The sequence below is a fragment of the Amphiprion ocellaris genome, chromosome 23 (genome assembly GCF_022539595.1).
Source record: "Amphiprion ocellaris isolate individual 3 ecotype Okinawa chromosome 23, ASM2253959v1, whole genome shotgun sequence".
In the NCBI taxonomy this organism is placed as follows: Eukaryota; Metazoa; Chordata; class Actinopteri; family Pomacentridae; genus Amphiprion; species Amphiprion ocellaris.
The window spans coordinates 25,870,844-25,887,327 of NC_072788.1; the positions used below are offsets into that span (position 1 = coordinate 25,870,844).

Sequence of the window (16,484 nt, forward strand, 5' to 3'; positions counted from 1 at the left end):
TTCCATCTGTACTTCCTGTAGACACCACGGTCCTGTTGTCTCACTAGAACCTGTTCTGTCTTCTCTGACTAGATCCTTGATGTGGTGGATCTACTCTGGACGTCTTTGGATAAAACTTTCTGATTAATAGAGCTGTAGAACTGTAAACAATCACAGACACTAAACATGGTGAAGTGGCGCCATCTAGTGGCCAGCAGCTCTGTGGTGAGTCAGAAACAGAACCTCAGATTTAATCAGAACCGAACAGAACCTCTGAGGACAAACTTCTGCAGATTTAGATCCTAAAGAACATTTAAAGAATGTTTTTCTCCAGTCTGCGGTTCACAGCAGCATCTCGATCAGTGCTACAACTCCTCAGTAAGGATACTAACTATTGGCTGTCCTAGAAGTTGCTAAATGACATCATCGCCTAATTTGCATATTTGTCTGTTTGTCTGTAACTGTAATGGATGCTTTAGGAGAGGAATAACGCTGTAGAGACTGAAGGTGAGTAAAAAACACACGAAACATGTTTAGAACTACAATGAAGGTTCTTCTGTTGATTCCTGGTTTGTTGTTTTTACTTTTGCCCTTGAAATAATCTGTTACTTTTAAAAACCACTCCATGACTAACGCTGTCTAAACCCATATTACATAAATCAGTTCAGTTCTGTGTAGTTAAACATTAGAACATCAAATGAAATCTAAAGATGGTTATGTGAGGAGGAACTGTCACCTCTACGTCCATAACTCCACCTTTATCCAGGCTGAGAGACCCCAAGAGACTCTGTCAGTTACTGAAATTTGGTTTAGTTTCTAACTTTATTCTCCATTTAGGATCCTCCAGCTAGTCCCAGTAAAACACCAACATTTTAACGGTTTTAACTTCTGAACCGTCTAAAGGGGCAAAAAGAGACCAGAGAAAAAAACATCAGTGAGGAAATGATGGTAGCTGTTCTAGATGTACGTTGATAGAACGTACAGTTTAGACCAGGGGTGTCCAACATGAGGCCCGCGGGCCAAAACCGGCCCTCCAGAGGATCTGAAACTGGCCCTCTAAGTGTAGAAATTCTAGAGAAGACATTAACTGCAGATTGTAAATTAGTAAAACTAAATTTAAAATAATTTCTAGACCATGACAAGTTGTGCTGTGGTTTTACTGGTCCGGTCCACTGGAGCTCAGACTGGACTGGATGTCGAACCTGGACTAAGATGAGTTTGACTCCCTGGTCTGGACTGAGACATGATGAGCTAATAGATGTTTAGCTACTGTCACAGTGAACGAGGAGAGGAAGAGACTGAGGCTGAGTGAGTTTAATTCAGGGATTTATTTCAGTGAGATGATGAAGAAACATTCAGATTTACAGTAAACCAGGACGGGACATGAACGGTTCATCTGCTGTCTGGACATGGAGGAGTGAGGGTCTGCTCCATAAACTGGATATTACATATATGATCCAGTCTATGGTCTCCTTTAATCAGACTGGAAAGGAGCCGCTGCGGAGCTCCTCTGACCGCCTCCGAGTACTTTTAGACGTGGAGAGATTCACAAAGTCGACCCGTTGGCAGCACTGATCCCGATTGGCTGATGTTTCCCTCCGCAGCGGCGACAAAGCAGATGATTGGCTGTTCGGGGCAGGGGGCGGGGGCTTCCGCGCAGGGCTCTGCAGCGGGTCTCCCTGATTGGCGGTAATCTGACACCTTAGCAACAGTCACCAGGCGGGGAGGAGGGGCTGCCGGGCACCGCGAGACCGGGAGAGACCGCGAGAGACCGCGAGATGGCGGCCATGGAGCCCGAGTACTGCCGGACCGAGATCAAGGAGGAGGACCAGGACCCGGACCCGGAGGACCAGGACCAAGAGTACCCGAACCAAGACCAGGAACCGGAGAACCTAGAGGAACCGGAGGAGCAGCAGCAGAGCGCCCAGCCCGGCAGCTCCGGTTCTCAGGTCGGTGCTGAGGAGAGTCGAGGTTCCTCCCGGTTCTAATTAACAGAGCGAACACCTGCTAACTCACCGGAGGATGTTAGTTTGAGGTGAAACTGGAGGTCTGGGCTCTGGCTATTTACTGGAGAGACTCGAGTGTAGATGGAACTAATATTAAATCTCCATAAAGTTCCTGTCAGTGTTTATCTATGGATGGATCCATGTTTCTACGAAAATACAGTCCTTGGTCCACGTTTCACCAGCTGTTGAGGCTCGAACATCAGCACAATCTGATCTGTTAAAGGTTAGCAACCAGTTAGCATCCAGTTATCATCCAGCTAGCAACCAGGTAACACACCAATTAGCATCCAGGTAGCAACCAGGTAAAACACCAGTTAGCATCCAGTGAGCAACTCGTTAGCATCCAGTTGGCAACAAGTTAGCAAATAGCACACCAGTTAGCATCCAGTTAGCAACCAGTTAGGATCCAGTTAGGAACTAGTTAGCAACCAAGTATCAACCACTTAGCATCCAGTTAACATCCAGTTAGCAAACAAGTTAGTGCACTAGGTAGCAAACCAGTTAATGCACTAGTTAGCATCCAGGTAACAACCAGTTAGCATCCAGTGTGCAACCAGTTAAAATCCAGGTAGCAACTAGTTAGCATCCATTTAGCACACCAGTTAGCAACCAGTTAGCATCCAGGTAGCAACCAGTTAGCAACCAGTTAGCAACCAGGTTGCAACCAGTTAGCAACCAATGAGCAACTCGTGACATCCAGTTGGCAACAGGTTAGCATCTAGTTAGCACACCAGTTAGCAAACAGGTTGCAACCAGTTAGAATCCAGTGAGCAACCAGTTAGCATCCAGATAGCACACCAGTTAGCAACCAGTTTGCATCCAGTTAACAACCAGTTAGCAAACAGTTTGCAACCAATTAGCAGCAAGTTAGCACACCAGTTAGCAACCAGGTTGCAACCAGTTAGCATCCAGGTAGCAACCAGTTAGCAACCAGGTTGCAACCAGTTAGCAACCAATGAGCAGCTCGTTAGCATCCAGTTGGCAACAAGTTAGCATCTAGTTAGCACACCAGTTAGCAAACAGGTTGCAACCAGTTAGCATCCAGTGAGCAACCAGTTAGCATCCAGATAGCACACCAGTTAGCAACCAGTTAGCATCCAGATAACAACCAGTTAGCAAACAGTTAGCAACCAATTAGCAGCAAGTTAGCACACCAGTTAGCAACCAGGTTGCAACCAGTTAGCATCCAGGTAGCAATCAGTTAGCCACCAGTGAGCAGCCAGTTAGCATCCAGTCAGTTAACAGTTAGCAACCAGTTGGTATCTAGCTAGGAACCAGGTAGCAACCAGGTAATACACCAGTTAGCATCCAGGTAGCAACCAGTTAGCATCCAGTTAGTTAACAGTCAGCAACCAGTTAGCAACCACCTAGCAACCAGGTAGCAACCAGGTAACACACCAGTTAGCATCCAGGTAGCAGCCAGTGAGCATCCAGTTAGCACATCAGTTAGCAACCAGTGTGCAACCAGTTGGCATCCAGATAGCACACCAGTTAGCATCCAGTTAGCATCTAGTGAACAACCAGTTAGCAAACAGTTAGCATCCAGTTAGCAACAAATTAGCAACCAGTTAGCATCCAGTTAGCATGCAGTTGGCATCCAGTTAGCATCCAGTTAGCATCCAGTTAGTTAACAGTCAGCAACCAGGTAGCAACCAGGTAACACACCGGATAGCATCCAGTTAGCAAGTAGTTAGCATCCAGTTAGCAACCAGGTAACACACCAGTTAGCATCCAGGTAGCAACCAGTTAGCAACCAGGTTGCAACCAGTTAGCAACCAATGAGCAACTCGTTAGCATCCAGTTGGCAACAAGTTAGCATCTAGTTAGCACACCAGTTAGCAAACAGGTTGCAACCAGTTAGCATCCAGTGAGCAACCAGTTAGCATCCAGATAGCATACCAGTTAGCAACCTGTTAGCATCCAGATAACATCCAGTTAGCAAGTAGTTAGCATCCAGTTATCAACCAGGTAACACACCAGTTAGCATCCAGGTAGCAACCAGTGAGCATCCAGGTTGCAACCAGTTAGCATCCAATAAGCAACCAGTTAGCACACCTGTTAGCATCCAGGTAACAACCAGTTAGCATCCAGTATAGCATGCAGTTAGCATCCAGGTAGCATACCAGTTAGAAACCAGGTAGCAACCAGTTAGCATCCAGTTAGAAAACAGTTAGCATGCAGTTAGCATCTAGGTAGCGCACCAGTTAGCAACCAGGTTGCAAACAGTTAGTAACCAGTTACCAACCAGTTAGCAGTATTACCATCTTCTCCATCATCATCAGTAAATGTTCCGACTGATCTTCTCTTCAGTCTGATGCCTTCAGAACAGATGTCACACATCTGGACCAACAGGAAACACCTGGAAGATGCTGTTTGTGGACTTTAACTTAGCATTTAGCACAATATTAGCACCTAACTGGTTCAAAGACTGAGCTAGCTGGGCTAATAGAAGTATTACTGCCACGAGGAGCAACTTTGGTGAGTTAATATCCAGGTTCATGTTCAGGTTTTTATTTTCTGTGTTAATATCCAGGTTCATGTTCAGGTTTTTTTTATTTTTCTGTTTTAAGATCCATGTTTCTGACAGTTTTCTGCATTTATTTACCTCTCTTTGACCCTTTAATGTGTTCACATCCAGGTCTTTACCGCAGTTGTTTTACTTAGTTTTTGATGCTTAACTTTGTCAGTGTCCAGACTTTTGACATTTGTTCGTAAATACTTTAGTTTTTCACACTGTCTTACATTAATTGTGTTACTATTTGGGTTCCTGACACTTTTGTGTGGTGACATTATCCACAGAAAGTTTTTATAGCTCACCTGCTAGTCCTCATTCCCACAGCTAGTTTATGTATGCTAGCAGCCCACACTATTAGAACTCAGTGTGTTAATGCTGCTCCTCACACAGGGAGGTGTTTGATGATGAATCCAGGTTCTAACCGTCTGTGTTCCTACAGGAACGTGGAGGCCAGCAGAGAACCAGACGTCACTGCTGTCAGTTCTGTGATAAAGCCTTCATCAGACCAACAGATCTGAGGAAACATGAGAGGATTCACACCGGAGAGAGAGCGTTCAGCTGCGACGTCTGTGGGAAAGCTTTTACTGCGTGGCGCTATCTGAGGAACCATGGGCGTGTTCACAGTGGAGAGAGACCACACGGCTGCCACGTCTGCAGAGCTGCATTCACGTCATCAACTCATCTGAAGAACCACCGCCGGATCCACACCGGGGACAAACCGGGGACAAACCGTACAACTGTGATCACTGCAGTAAAACATTTACTGAAGCGAATCACCTGAGAAACCACCAGCGGACTCACACCGGAGAGAAGCCATACATCTGTGATCACTGTGAGAAAACTTTCACTACCTTAAGTCCATTTAAGGATCATCAGGGAATCCACAGTGGAGAGAAACCCTACAGCTGTGACCAGTGTGAGAAAGCTTTCACTACATCCACTCATCTCAAAAAACATAAACTTACTCATACAGGAGAAAAACCACACAGCTGTGACCAGTGTGGGAAAAGCTTTGCTCTGAAATGCACCCTGAAAGTTCACCAACGAATACACTCAGGGGAGAAACCGTTCAGCTGCGAACAATGTGGGAAAACATTCAGTCAGCGGAGCGACTTAACAAAACACGAACAAACTCACAGTGGAGAGAAACGTTACATCTGTGAGGAGTGTGGGAAAGCTTTCACTATGAAATATACCCTGATCATTCACAGACCAACTCACACCGGGGAGAGACCATACTGGTGTGAGTCATGTGGCAGAACTTTCAGCCACAGTAACAGTTTAACAAAACATCAACAGACACACAACAGGAGGGAAAGCACATCACTGTAGTTGTATGTCCCTGCCACTCAAGTTTAACGAGAACTTTTGAAGTCACTTTTAAAAAGTATAAGTAAAGGTATCATGACAGGAAATAACCTTGTAATGTGTCCTGAAAGTATTTATAACAGCTGGCTGTAAGAGTAATGATGCCTGTGTAGCTGTAGGTCAGCATCACTCAGCTCTAAGAACATTTATACAACATACAAGTTCTTTGGCGTTCTTAAAGGAGTTATTAAGACTGTAATTTATTTTATTTTATAACTATAGTGTTGTCTAACTCCTGTACAGCTGTTAGCGATGTTGATGAGCAGTACGTCACATATGAGGTTTAATGACATGTTAATATGTGCTGAACTGTGATGCTGTAGAACAGTATTTTAAACTAAAACAAAACTCCAACCAGCAGTTTCTGGGTGTTTATTTACTAAATTTTTACATTTGTCCACAATTAGAATGATGGGAATCAGAAAAAAACCTTATTTGTGCAAAATGACTGAGTGAATTGTCTTAAATGGTTTCATACGTGTCCTAGATTACTCAACAAATAAACAAAATAATACAAAGGAGACCAAAATTACTCAAAGTCTGTACAAAATGGCTGAAGATGAATCCAAAATTATGAAAATAAAGATAGCTAAAATGATGCAAATACCGCAGGAGAAGTAAAGGTAGTTTCTACTTGTAAAGTCCATGTTTATCATCAGTCTTTAGTGTCCAGTGACTGCTAGAACTCTGAATTTGTGATGGAACCATTGAAACATGAATCTTTGTCACTAAAACAGTCCTGTATTTTTGGTTCTTTTATAGATTTAATAAAGGTTTGGCACCCGTCCCTTAAAATACGGAATCATCCTTTATTTGACAATTTATTGTTGCGTCCCGTATTGAATCAATATGGGATGCAAATTTTGTATTTTCATAAATGTTCCATACACGTCTGTCACACATTCATCAAAACTGTATCATGAATAATAAAACACAGGAAATATTAAGGGCAGCTAATTTCATCTTCGTAGGACCTTTGTAGGGAGGACCTGATGCCAGGTCCAGCAGATAGAACTCAGACGTCTCTGTGTGTCCCGTCCTATAGTCCTGTCTCTGGTTGCCTGGTTACAGACGCTGCTGCTCCCAAGCATTTAAAAATGTCTACACCTGAAACTCCACCACGTCTAAAGAAGCAAAAACGTTTGCAAAAGTCCAGATGTGATTGGGAAGACTGGAACCCCTGGCAGTGGTACGAGACAAACTGTGTTCTGTGTTGCTCATGGATTAGCTGAAGTAAAGCAGCATCAGGAGACAAACATGGAAGAAACATGAGAACAGAGAGAACCCAACCAGTAGGTCACAGTTTATCACATAGATATGCATCAGTAGATAGGACACGTCCATAGATATGAATGAGTAGATAGGCCACGCCCCTTTGAGCTGCGTGCTACAGCGAGGCTAAGCTAGTGGGGGCAAAGTTTCAGTGCATTCCGTTGATGTAGACGGCGTGAAAACGGAAACAAGAAGTATGCCAGCTCACTGTGCTGCATACAGTTACACACTACGTTGTACGATTGAGACAAGGAAACTTGGAATGACTTTTCATAGGTGATGACTGGGATTACAGGCAGTTCTTTAGGACTGCTCTCAAATAATTGAAATGTTACTAAACAATGTTATACTTATCAAATTAAATAGCTCTGGTCTCCAGTATATTGGCGAATTTGGTTATTTGTACTTAATTTATTAGCATGATTTCTTTTTAATATGTTGTGTACAGACTTAATTACTTCTCTGTCTACTTTTCTTACTCCATGTAGGTTTCCCAGAGACTATGGGTTGAGGAGGAATTGGAAGTTTGTCGGCTTAGACCTGGTGTCATTCCATCAGTGTTAAACTTCCCGGCTCATCTTTGAAGAGTACGTGCCAGAAAGACCACGACCAAGCAGCCTTGAGATCTTAGGCAGCGTCTCCCTGAGGTGGGTGTCAACAGTGTTCACGGTCAGGTCTGTGGTAATCCTGTCAAAAAACAAAACAGAAAAAAAATCTAGATTATAAATCAACATGTAACCAAAGCACTCTGTGTATAACGCCATAGTATAGGATGTAGTTCAGAAAATGTCAAAGTATAGTATACTTTACTCAAGAATAACATAGTATGGCCTGTAGTTCATAGTACAGCATGTTGGCAAGAAAAAAAAACAAAGCATAGATTATTATGTGGTTCAAAAAGCGAAAATGATAGGATGTTGCCTGAAATTGTCATGTATGATATGTGGTTCAAAAAATTAGGGCTGGACCCAAATATCCAAATATTCGGTCTTGACGGTGATATCCGGATGTTAATTTTGAGATCCGAATATTCACCCAGCATAGTATAGCCTTTGATCCAAAAAACATCATAGTGTAGCATGTCGCTCTAAAAACGTCATAGTTTAGCCTTTGGTATGAAAAAACGCCATCATATACATCGTATATTGTACAAATAAGTCAAAGGAAAGAGACATACATTGTAGAATTGTAGTAATTGTGGGCTGACTGATTTACTGATTATCAGTATTTTATTTTTTACTGATTTACAGTAATAAATACATTTAAAAATGGCGCTACTTTGGCTCTGAACCTTAATCTACCTGTGGTCGCTCTGTCTTCTGGAGTGATTTGATTGGTTATACGTCATGAACAAAACTCCTTTAACTTAACATCTGTAAACAAAACAAAAACGTATCAACAAAGTTTTCTGTTAGAGTTTGTGTTCTTCTAAGTTTAACTCCAAGCTTTTAAATACTTTCATTTGCTGCAAATGAATATCTACTCCAAATGTCTCACTAATAATCATTATCAGCCCTAAAAACCCACAAAACACCCCTCTATACTCGACCACACTTAGTACAGTCCGGTTCCCCCTTCTATAAATCTGCTTGGAATCTTCCACTTCCTGTTTGTCAAAGTGGACTTCTACCTGGACGGGTTTTGTTGGAGCTCATGCAGCAAACATTTTGGGTAACTGCACTTTAATATGGATGGATGACACTGAATTAGAGTCTGTTTTAATGAGACTGAGTTAAGATGTGTAGCTCTGTCATTAAATAGGAAATTATTTCTCAGAATTCACAGAGAAAAGTCTGAAATGTTTGCTAGGTTAGCGTCCCACATGTTCTTTGGCTCAGCTAAAGCTAACTCTCTCCAACTTCTGGATCTCTTGAGTTGCTTGTTGTTAAAATATCTTGCTAGAGGTGCTGAAGCTCAGAAAGTCTGAGATGTTTGTTCAGAATAAGCTCATTCTCAAGTCTGATCTGAACTGTCCTCTTTTGTTTGAACTTTCCCTAAACTTAGGAGTTAATGACAGAGCAGCACATCCAGACTCAGTCTCATTTATGTAGAGATTAAACTTCAGTGTCATTCATTGATGTTAAAGTGCAGTTTTTCAAATGTTTGTTGCACATGCTCCCGACTAAACCAGTCCAGGTGGAAGACGATGTGAAGAGAAAGCGCCAGAGGATGAATATCACACATTTACATTGGAAATAAAGTTCCTTTAATGAGACATTGTCATGCAAAAGTTGGATTTCCCTTTAATGATGTTCAAATCTTTGTTGAGTGTTTTGTTGATATTGGTTTCTAAATTTCTGACACTTGGCCCCAAAGATTAAAACCTTTTACGGCTCACAAGCTGCAACAATTTACACATTATCAACTATCTTTCTGACTAAACTAAGATAAAAAGTGAAAAACTGCCTGATTCCTGCATCATGAATGTTAATCTTTTAGGTTTTTATGACAGTAAACTGAATATATTTGGGTTTGACATTTTATAAACCAAAACAAGAAATGAATTAGTGGAGAAAACAATCAACAGATTCATGGACAAAGAAAATGTGTTTTCCAACATATATGGCTGAATTACTCCAACATTACAAGATACATACAGTTTTAATTCTATTTTATTTATATAACTCCAATTACAGGTCAAATTGTCTCAAGATGCTTTATTTTTATATTTTTTTGTCATATTTAAAATATGACAAAGTAAGAAATTTAAAGCTCTTGACTAATCCAATTTATTATTTGGTTTTTAAGAGACTAATGGACAATTAAAATAACTTTCTCCACTAAAACTATTAAACATGAGGTCAAATAGAACGAACAGTTTTAAATACTGCAGTCCCACGATGACAAGAATAAAGTTTGTCAACAAAAAGTAAATCTGCTGGTGGATTCCATTAAAGTCCTAATAAATGATAATAAAGTGTGATACTAAAGGTTTGTGGTGCTAAAAATGTCCAAGTAAAGATATGAAGTTGAACATGTGGATGGAGGTTGATAAAAGTTGACCTCCCTTCATTTCTCTGGAGCGACTCCATGGATTTTATGGATGGTGGTTAAAGACCTGCTCTTCTAGTGGTCTTCCTTCTAGTCGCTGGAAAAAGTCACTCCATCCTGGCTGACCTCAACACCTCTTCATGACAACTTGTTCTGCCTCCGACCAGGTGGAAACTCCAGAAACTCGGGAAAACCCGTGGAGACTCGAAAAACTCGTCGGGCGGGGGAAGGTGTGGTGGGTGGTGGGAGGAGTCAGGGCGGAGAGTAGGCGGGGAGGTGGGTGGTGGCCTCCCCCCTCTACTCTCCACCCACCTCCCCGCCTACTCTCCGCCCTGACTCCACCCAGACTCCGCCTTGGCTCCACCCATGTGGTCACTGGAGGAACTACGATGTCAAAGGGACGACGAATTTATTTCTTTGTATCTGATCTGTAGCTCAGTGAGTTAAGGATTTGCCTATGGAGCGGCAGGTCGCTGGTTCAAGACCAGACACTTCTTAAATTATTATCAATAATTCTGACAAAGACAAAGAAAAGTGCCGGTGGCGGGTCTTGAACCTGCGACCTTCCAGTCCGCAGACTCTCTTCTTATCCCCCTGAGCTACTCGCTCAGATACTAATTTTACTTTTTTTTGCGCATTTATCATCTATTTTTTGTCGTTTTCGAGTTTTTTTTTTAACTCGAGTCTCGACTCGACCGTTTTTCTCAGGAGGTTGGACTTCAGCCTTTGTGCTGGAGGGTGGAACCCTCAGTTCCAAGACTTTCCAAAGCCTCCACACCTCCCGAGTCCTCAGGACCTGAGCTTTCACACAGTCTGAGGGCTGAAATTTTCTAAGTTCCACAGTAGTTCTCTGTTAGATTGAACTTTCAGACAGTCCAAGGACTGATATCTTCTAAGTTCCTGAGTAGTTCTCTGTTAGTTTGAACCTTCAGACAGTCTGAGGACTGAAATCTTAAAGGTTTCTCAGTACTTCTCTGTTAGTTTGAACCTTCAGACAGTCTGAGGACTGAAAACCTTAAAGTTCCTGAGTAGTTCTGTTAGTTTGAACCTTCAGACAGTCTGAGGACTGAAGTTTTAAAAGTTTCTCAGTACTTCTCTGTTAGTTTGAACTTTCTGGTTAACAGAATCCTTAAAACTTGTGACCATGAGTCTTGATTTCACATTTAGATCATCCATCTGAGTTCTTCTCAGACCTTCACCTGTGGGTTTTTTAGAAATCCTCAACAAACTTTGATTCTCTTCATTGAACAGTAAAGTTTGTGGAGATCAGAAGGTAACATTAGTTTGATCGATGCCTTCAACTACTAGTAGACTTTATCTGGAAAGCAGTTTTCTGAAATGAGTTCTTAGTAAATCTGTCCACAATCAAACCAAGAACATAGAAAGAGGAAATGTTTGAAGAAACAACTTGATGTTTTCATTTCAGACTAGAAAACACTTCAAGAACTTTATCTGTTTTTGCTCTTTTTGATCGTTTTATTCTCTTCTGTTAAATTTGATCTTCTAAAGTTTAACTGGTATCTTTTCAAAGGTTTTATCTTTAGTTTGATTCTTCTTAAATGTTTAGTTTTGCTCTTTTCTCACCTTTTATTCTTTTCTAATGTCTGATTTGATTTCAAAATGTTTTGTCTTTTTAATTGTTGTTTTTTCAAATGTTTTATCGGCTTGTTTGAAAAATTTCCTTTTATTTCCCAATGTTTAATTTTTTGATTAAATCTTTAAGGTTTTTCCTTTTAAATGTTTTACCACCTTTTAATGTTTAATTTTCTTTTTAAATGCTTCATTGTATTTTCTGTTTAATTCCTATTTAAAGTTATGTCTTTAAGTTTTAATTTTCTAATTAAACATTTAATATTTTAATTAAATGTTTTGTGTTTTTAAAGGTTTAATAATCTAATTAAATGTTTTGTATTTTTTTAAATGTTGAATATTCTTGTTTAATTGTGTTTTTTTTAAATGTTTAATTATCTAAAATGTTTCATCTTTAATGTTTAATATTTTTGTTTAAAAAAATGTGTTTCATGTCATAATTACATGTTTTATATCTTCTGTTTAATTATCTAATTAAATATTTTGTCTGTTTAATATAATTTAATTGTATTTAATGTTTAATTTTCTTTTTAAAAGTTTTATTGTATTAAACATTTTTTTCCTTTGATTTAATTGCTTTTTTTAATGTAGTTTATTCCTTTAGTTTTTTTTCTGTCAAGATTTTAACCCCAACCTTAAAAATGAAAAAAAATCCTTAAATCACAATGAAAATACTTCTGTTGTCACAATCATGAGTTAGTCAATTACTCAGTTTATCAATTCAACTTTATTTGTTTAGCATCTTTCACACAGATGACAAAACTAAACAAGCAAAGAGAAAAAACTGCTAAAACTATGATTAAAACTCAGAAACATATTTATAAAAAAAAAGATTTAACATGGTAATAAAATATGTTGTGTTCAGGGGATGGAGGGAGTTTATTGAAGTCTTCTTGGGCTCACATGGGAAATCATTTAAAATATAAACTTGATATTCAGTCTAAGGAAACTGCAGAGCGACAGAAGAACCAACAATATCTCCTGTTTTCTCCTTTAATGAGTCGACTCTTCTTGTGCTTTCAGACCAAAGAACTACAGACTCTTCACAACCTGCTCAAACTCTTGGTACAGGACCTCACCACACGGGTCAAGAAGGTTTCTGTCTCATTTCTACTCTGAAGCTCACCTTCTCCTGCTCTAACTGCTGACAAATGTTTCTGCTGCTCTAAAGTCTGGTCTCCAGAACTTCCTAAAAACTCTCAAAGGCTCTTCTGCTGCAGGTTGCTTTGTAGAACTGTTCCAGAAAACCTCACTAAACCACATGGAGGAGCCTCAAGATAGTCGTCCAAATGAAACCATACAAAAACCAAACTAGCACAACCCAAACACTAAAGTCTCCTGCAGCCTACCAGAGAACCTCTGAGAACAGAGAATCAGGACAGGAACTCTTACCTTCTGGACAACCAACGCTGGTTCACAAACAAGAATACAGAATGTGTCTGACCAGAAACCTCTGAAGACTCACTACAGCCAAGATAAAGACACAACTCAGCTGCATCAAATCCACTAATCACTGCACACATCAGCACCATGTGCTAACTGTGGCTAAAGAACCACATTTACCAAGAGAACTATCCAGTACAAAGCCCTAAAACACACCAAGAAACACATTAAAGACGATTTTACTGCTGGAAGCTGCAAGCCAACGCCTAAAAAACAAACTAAAGCAATGGAGCCAAACCCAGTTCAGTGGTGAAGAGAAACAGAGGAAATGTTTGTCTGCAGCTAAATAAAGCAGGAAGACACTGAGCTGCTCAGGTGTTCCTGATAACACCAAGCAGCCACCTGGACAGCCAATAGGAACACAGCTTCCTGGAAGTCCAGAGGGCGGGGTTAGTGAAGGAAATTTAGTTTAAAGTTGAAGCAGAAAGTTAACAAAGAAAGTTGAAAACCACCTTCTGATACCTGAAATCTCTGAGTTTTCACACAAAGAACACCTGAACATGTCAAACTGGTTCCATAGTAGAACCATCATTGTAAAAACATCATAGTATGGTGTGTTGCTCAAAAAACATTAGGACCTGGCTGTCTAGGGTCACTGAGGAGCAACACAAAAACAGGACAAACACTGGTTTCCAGGGGGTTAGGAGGGTATTTATTTGAAAGAGGAAGTTTACAACAACACAACATGTGAGCAGAAAAATCACAAAGTCTGTCTTTAGTTCAGCTGAAAATATTAGTTTTTGTCTTTTTTATTGACCAAACTTTTCAGGAAGTAGATGAAGAATAATTAAAGCTCTCATGTAGAAGTCCAACTTATTTTGGAGCTTTGTGGAGAGTTTAATCTTAGAGTTTGTAAAGCCGTTGAGTTTTTAGAGTCACATGGATTGTTTTGACATTTAATAACCGAGTCCTGAAATAAAATTACAGTTGTAGATTTCTGTCATTTAGTCTGGACTAAACAAATAACAGCAGCATAAATGTCAAACGTCATTATGAGGAGTCTGGATTGAGGTTTCTCACTTGATAATGATCAAAACATGAAATTTAGGTTGATTTAAAGGAATATTCCACCTTAAATCTTTGAATGTTGACCTAAAAGGTTGGTTTCAGGAAGTATTCCACCAGGTCCTCACACATCCACCTTAAAGGAACATTCCACCAAAAATCCTTGGACATGCACCTAAAATGTTGGTTTAACCGAGTTTTCCATCCAAAATCCTCAAAGAGACCTGAGGGGCTGGTTAAAAGGAATATTTCACCTAAAACCTCCAATATAGACCCCAAAGGGTGGTTTAGAAAAAATCCTTCAGTGTAGATCAAAAAGGTTTATCTGATGGTATATTCTACCCAACATCCTGGAACATTTACCTAAAAGGTTCGTTTAATGGTATATTCCCAGAAGAACCCTTGAACATTGGGCTTAATGGTATATTCCACCCAAAATACTTGTACATACAGACCTGATCAAAATCTTAAGACCAGTTGAAAAATAGCTAGAATTTACCTTTTGCACATTTGGATCTTAATGAGGTTTTAAGTAGAGCTACAATATGCAAAAGCAAGAAGGGGGAGTGAGACAAAAAGCACTTTGAAAAAGTAATTTATTGAAAACAACAAGTAAACTGAAATAGGCTGTTTATCAGCTGATCAAAAGTTTAAGACCACAGGCTATAAAAGCCCAAATCTGCTCAAAATTCTCATCTTCTGTCATGGTCATGGCCTCCTGATGGCTAAAGCTAAGAAGCTTTCTCTTCTTGAACGTGGTCGGATTGTCGAGCTGCATAAGCAAGGCCTCTCGCAGCGTGTCGTTGCTGCTGAGGTGGGACGCAGTAAGACAGTCATTCTAAATTTTTTGAAAGATCCTGAGCATTATGGAACAAAAAAGTCAAGTGGTAGACCCAAAAAAATTACACCTGCGCTGAGCCGGAGGATCCGATTGGCTGTCCGTCAAGACACAGGGTGGTCCTCGACCCAAATTAAGGCCCTTACTGGTGCCGACTGCAGCGCAATAACCATCAGACGGCATCTACGGGAAAAGGGTTTCAAAAACAAAAAACGAATTCAAAGACCTCGTCTCCTACAACGCCACAAAACTGCCTGTTTAGACTTTGCCAGGGAGCATCAAACATGGGACATTGAAAGGTGGAAAAAAGTTTTATTCTCTGATGAGAAAAAATGTAACCTTGATGGTCCAGATGGCTTCCAACATTACTGGCATGACAAGGAGATCCCACCTGAGATGTTTTCTACCTGGCACAGTGGAGGGGGGTCCATCATGATCTGGGTGCTTTTTCATTCAGTGGAACACTGGAGCTTCAGGTGGTGCAGGTCGTCAAACGGCGGCTGGTTACGTGCAGATGTTGCAGCAGGCATCCCTCATGACTGAGGGCCCTCGTCTGTGTGGTAACAGCTGGGTTTTTCAACAGGACAACGCTGCAGTTCACAATGCTCGCTTGACCAAGGACTTCTTCAGGGAGAATAACATCACTCTTTTGGACCATCCTGCATGTTCCCCTGATTTAAATCCCATAGAGAACATTTGGGGATGGATGGCAAGGGAAGTTTATAAAAATGGCCATCAGTTCCAGACAGTTGATGCCCTTCATGAAGCCATCTTCACCACTTGGAGCAACGTTCCCACCAGCCTCCTGGAAACACTCGCATCAAGCATGCCCAAACGAATTTTTGAAGTGATTAACAAGAACGGTGGAGCTACTCATTACTGAGTCCTACTGAGAACATTTTTTGTTCTGGTTTGGAGAGTTTTTTGTAATTTTTTGAGCGATGGTCTTAAACTTTTGATCAGCTGATAAACAGCCTATTTCAGTTTACTTGTTGTTTTCAATAAATTACTTTTTCAAAGTGCTTTTTGTCTCACTCCCCCTTCTTGCTTTTGCATATTGTAGCTCTACTTAAAACCTCATTAAGATCCAAATGTGCAAAAGGTAAATTCTAGCTATTTTTCAACTGGTCTTAAGATTTTGATCAGGTCTGTATACCAAGAAGTCAGTGTAAAGGAAATGTATACCTAAAAGGATTGTTTAAAGGAATATTTAAAGGATTATTTTCATTATTTAATAATCTTTAAGTATTTTAAATTATTTTTGTCATGCTTAATGATTCAGTTCAATGTAGCTGTTTCTTGTAAATGGCAATAAACTGGCATGACCACAGTGCACACATCTGATGCTGCTCACAGTGGTCCAAAGACCGCTCTGGGAATTTGTGTGTTTGCTCAGACTCATGAAAAATTAGAGGGAACATTGCAGATCAACAAGCTTCAGTAGACTCTTATTGTGAAAGGAAACAAAGAAAACAGC

The 16,484-nt window shown here is 40.4% G+C and overlaps 1 protein-coding gene and 1 long non-coding RNA gene across 2 annotated transcripts; both read left to right on the forward strand.

The window, feature by feature from the left end:
• The first annotated feature begins 1,720 nt into the window (after nt 1–1,720).
• LOC111584168 (zinc finger protein with KRAB and SCAN domains 3-like) lies at nt 1,721–5,281 on the forward strand. Its single transcript, XM_023293420.3, has 2 exons — nt 1,721–1,928; nt 4,940–5,281. The coding sequence occupies exons 1-2, from the start codon at nt 1,758–1,760 to the stop codon at nt 5,279–5,281; spliced, it is 513 nt and encodes a 170-aa protein (XP_023149188.2). The 5' UTR covers nt 1,721–1,757.
• A 2,203-nt stretch (nt 5,282–7,484) lies between these two features.
• LOC129348070 (uncharacterized) lies at nt 7,485–16,029 on the forward strand. Its single transcript, XR_008600489.1, has 2 exons — nt 7,485–7,787; nt 12,745–16,029. It is a non-coding gene; the product is annotated as an uncharacterized LOC129348070 (long non-coding RNA).
• Nucleotides 16,030–16,484: the final 455 nt, after the last annotated feature.